This window comes from Nicotiana attenuata, unplaced genomic scaffold (genome assembly GCF_001879085.1).
Source record: "Nicotiana attenuata strain UT unplaced genomic scaffold, NIATTr2, whole genome shotgun sequence".
In the NCBI taxonomy this organism is placed as follows: domain Eukaryota; kingdom Viridiplantae; phylum Streptophyta; class Magnoliopsida; order Solanales; family Solanaceae; genus Nicotiana; species Nicotiana attenuata.
In genome coordinates, this window is record NW_017673943.1 from 17,689 (window position 1) to 22,081 (window position 4,393).

The 4,393-nt window shown below is 32.8% G+C and overlaps 1 protein-coding gene across 1 annotated transcript in view; it reads right to left on the bottom strand.

Annotated features, from left to right (window-relative positions):
- Positions 1-2,780, bottom strand: part of LOC109217678 — a 4,410-nt gene extending 1,630 nt beyond the window's left edge. Inside the window, exons 1-2 of the mRNA XM_019381941.1 lie at positions 2,198-2,780; positions 2,027-2,092 (exon numbers count right to left, since the gene is read on the bottom strand). Coding sequence (XP_019237486.1) covers positions 2,027-2,092; positions 2,198-2,245 — 114 coding nt within the window. The 5' untranslated portion in view covers positions 2,246-2,780. The remainder of the gene's footprint in view (positions 1-2,026; positions 2,093-2,197) is intronic.
- Between the last annotated feature and the right edge of the window lie 1,613 nt (positions 2,781-4,393).

Sequence of the window (4,393 nt, forward strand, 5' to 3'; positions counted from 1 at the left end):
GGGAGTCCAGGTCATATACTAATATCATCAAGCTTACCTTCCTATAAGTTAATCAATAGCAGCAGAGAAAATTCTAGCCTACCAATTTCCTCATTTGCAATTACAAATATAGGATGCTGGAATCTCGGATTGCATAATTGAAACTCTGCTTTAGCTTAGTTGGACAATGCCAAATGTTTCCTTAATTAAGAAAAAGGGGTAGAGAGACGTGCCTTGTTAAAATACAGAAAGAGAAGAGACAAGAGGATACTATTCAGGAAATGGAATGATTCTATTGGAAGTGCAGATGACTGCTTCATAAATCTTGTCTCTGAAAGTCTGAGTTCTGAAGCTTCAAACAAGATTGGGGAAAGAAGTCATTTCCAATTAAAGTTTTTTTTTCCTTAAATACTACAGCATTTACATTTAGCATTAACGCGAGATGTGTTTCCCTAGTTGCTGAACCTATTTATATGCTGACAATTTTTGACATGAGCCTCGTAAATCAAAGAATTACATGGGATACTTGTATTGATCAAGTACGTAACACTTGATGGGATAGTTGGAGGATCATTTTGGCTAAAACGCTTCTCAACAGAGCCAAAGTCGAAAGGCTAGCATACTGCAGCAGCTGAGGAAAGAGATTTTGAGGTGGAGGGAGAGGCCGGAGGAGTAGAGAAATATGAAAACACATTGCTGAACCAGCGCTTATTGCAAAATCAGAAACCCGTAAACACGATTAGTTTTACAGGTTCTGTTTATTGGGCAAGAGTCAAGGATAAATAGGGTTATTATGTATGGTGAGCCAAACTTTATCCGAACTATGTTGTCAGTGGTTGATTGAAGATCAGTTTCATCGCACTAGCCAATTAGAGTAAAACTTAATTCAGCAGATTTAGTACATCAGTGATTAACCTTCGACCTGCAAATAGTTATCCATATTCCCGGTCAAAGATTTCAAAATCTAACAAGCACAATATCTTAGCAGGATGCAATACCTGCACTGGAGTTCGCATAACATAGTTCAGGCCTTCTACACCATTTAACTTCACAGTAACTCTTCTCCAGATTCGATTATCGTAACTGGAAATAACTCAAACCATAACTTTAATATCACCAGTCACCAAGAAATGATTAGTGTTTTCATTAAGGAATCCACTTAGCATACAGAAAAAGGTTACAGTGGCTCGATTTTCAGGCTACATCCTCATTAAATTCGTCTTGAACTCAGACAGAGAATCCCTAGTTCTCCACTAGGTCCTTGAATACATACTTATTCCATCCAAAGCAACTCAGGTCCTAGGGAAACATTCAGTTGCTCCCTTCTCATATATAATTTTACATTAGAAAAATAGAAAGTTTATCTTGCCTTTTATTCACCTCATTCACAATAATATCTAGGAATCGGTCCACTCATCTTCTTGGGCATTCTTTCATCAGATTACATTTAAAATGCAAATCACGTTAAGAATACCTTCGCAAATAGAGCTTGTTATCATCTCTGGACATATAAAACATAATACAATATCCAAGAAAAGAAAAAGACTAAAACAGTCCAGGTTGAAACTTTCAAAATCCTCAATTAACCAACTATGCCTCAATTCCAGACTGGTTGAGTTGGCCAAATTAATCTTATATATATGTTCCGTGCTGTTCATAAGCCCATTTCATTTTATATGTAACTCTTAAAAGCCAGGTTGACACTTTTAAAAGTCGATCAATCAACCAACTTCACCTCAATCCCAAACTATCTAGGTTGGCCATGGGAATCTTTTCTATGTATTCTGCATTATTCCAGAGCCAATTTTATAGTATGAAACCCTAAAAGTCTGGTACTTCAATTCACAGCCAGTTGTAACAATCACGCAATTTAAGGACCTTGAAGTAACACATCGGAAGAACAAAACGGATCTAAAATTCAATTGTTGAAGTCATGCTTACATAAATCTTCTATGCCAATTCCGCTTTATTCAGTCCAATTTCATTTCAATACGCTAAGTATTTATCCAAAATAAAACTAAAAATAATTCAAAGGGGAGGAAAATACCCTGAGATACTTGAGCTTAATATTACCGTAAGCAAGTCCAAACGTGAACGCCGATGCACGCGCCACCTGCCGCAGATCAAAACCACCAACAACCAAAATATTTCAAAATTAAAAAAAAAAAAAGAAACGACAAGTTTATTCAGATGTGCAGTTAACATTTAGATGATTTACCAGAGCAAGAGTGCTAGTTCCGGCGTAAGGTGCTGGAAGAGGCGCCATTGTTGATAGTGCAAAATGGAGGAAAATTGGAATTTTGAGAAAGAAGCTTCCTGATCTCTTTTTATATTATAAGCCCTAGAAGCAAACACTCAGCTTGCGAATATCGGTTTGGAGCTTGTTTGGATGGTTCTTCCTGTTGTATGGTACTGTACTAGTGTACTTGCCCGCTTCGCGCAGTCATGAAAAAATCGAAAATGAAAAAAATTAAATATTAATTCTTACTACTATCCTTTTTCCTATTCTTATAATATCCAACATGAACTTTTTAAGAAAATGTATGTGATAGACATCTCAAATTAAATGAAATAACTATTTAAATCAGTATATGAACTTGATTAAGGAAAACAAAGAGAAAGTTAATGCATCCTCTATTTCATTTTTTTTTCTCCCGACTTCTCTTCGCCTTAATTCATCACAGTCTATTGATCTCAATACATCACCAAATACTTCATTAAACATGTTTCTGGCTCTTCTGCTAAACCAGCCCAATGTAGGTCCTTCCTTTGGTGCTCAGTCCATTTCAGGGGACTCTGTTTTAGCAACTTAATTCTTCGATTGAGAGCGGAAATAATGATTTGATTAAGGTATATGAATCTAAAGTTCTAACAAAATACATATCTTTGTGGGATAGCCTATCGATGATAATCATTTTATAAAACCTATCCAGATGAACTTTTACAACTTCACTTATTTAGGCCAAATGTCTAATTGATATTAATGCTCCAAGTACATCAAGTTATACGGTAGAAAAAAAACTTCTTTGTATATTACATTTACTTCCCCATTTTAAAATTTTGAAGAGAATTTCCCTATTTCAGAACGAAATTTAAGCGTCTTTTTATTTCGTTTTCTTAAGAAAACAACTATTACTTCGGTAGCATTGAACTAATATAATCTATAATTAGTTTTCTACTCATAATATGTGCTCCCAAATCCTACTCTCTTTGCAATGTCTCATAAGGCAAAGTTTAAAGATTATATACTATTGATTTATATAGCGATTGACATAATGACATTTACTTTATCTACAATGCAGCTCCTATTGCAAACATTTTAATAGGAGTCGTAGACAAAGTTTTTCCCTTTTTCTTTAATCATTAGTTGAGAGCAAAATGAATTTAGTTTAAGAAAATCTTTTCTAAAGAAATGGTAAAAGAGAGTATAATAGTTATCGTTATTACATACCAAAGAAAAATTATATATCGGTATACGCCTAAAATATTACTATATAACAATCTTGTAAATAGGAGTAAAAAATAGCAATTGTTACCATTCTAAAAAAAAGAAGAGCACCAAACCGTCTAAATACTGAGTAGGAAACAATCCCCAAACTCATCTAACCCGATGGAACTAAACTTCACTAATTTAAGTATTTTCTGGTAAATTTATATATCTTAAAACAATATTTATACATACTATTATTGATATGTAGTTCTTAATCTTAACAACAAATAAACATATATTTTTACACATTTTAGTAAAATACATGAAAGGCGTCAAAGTATTTTAACTAATATTTATGTATTCCAAAATGGAGAAAATAAGATGAATAAATTATATCAAAAAGAAACATAAGGCAATTTGCATTAAAGATTATAATAGCTTGACAAACTTGCTTTCACTTCATAAACTCATAATCATCAAAAATCAAATAGAAGTTCCACTTTCATGTCCAAATAGAACGAAACAAAGAAGAAGAAAGCAACATTAATTGAAAACCATAATAATCTGCTACAAACAACATATTATTGAATCAATAAAATTTAAAACAAAACAGAGTAAAAGAATTACATCCACCAAATTAAAATTTAAAGAGAACAAAACAACATTTGAAAACAATTATTATAAGGAAATTAATACATCTTCGAAAAACAAAAGTAGGGTAAATAGTGTTACATCCAAAGTAATAATCTTCTAAGTCAACATATTACAAAAAAATAATGAGCAAGAAAAAAAAAAGATTCCAAAGGGAATGATCTGATGCCAAAAGGAATGAAAAACATTGTTGAGAACAGAATGACTATTTGAAGGGACCGACTCTTGGGTGCCATATTTATTTTTACTAAAATAAAGGTCATGGTCTTAAAAGTTATAATTGTGATAGTACTAAAGAGGTCGTAAATATTGAGTAATTGCAAAAATAAGTAA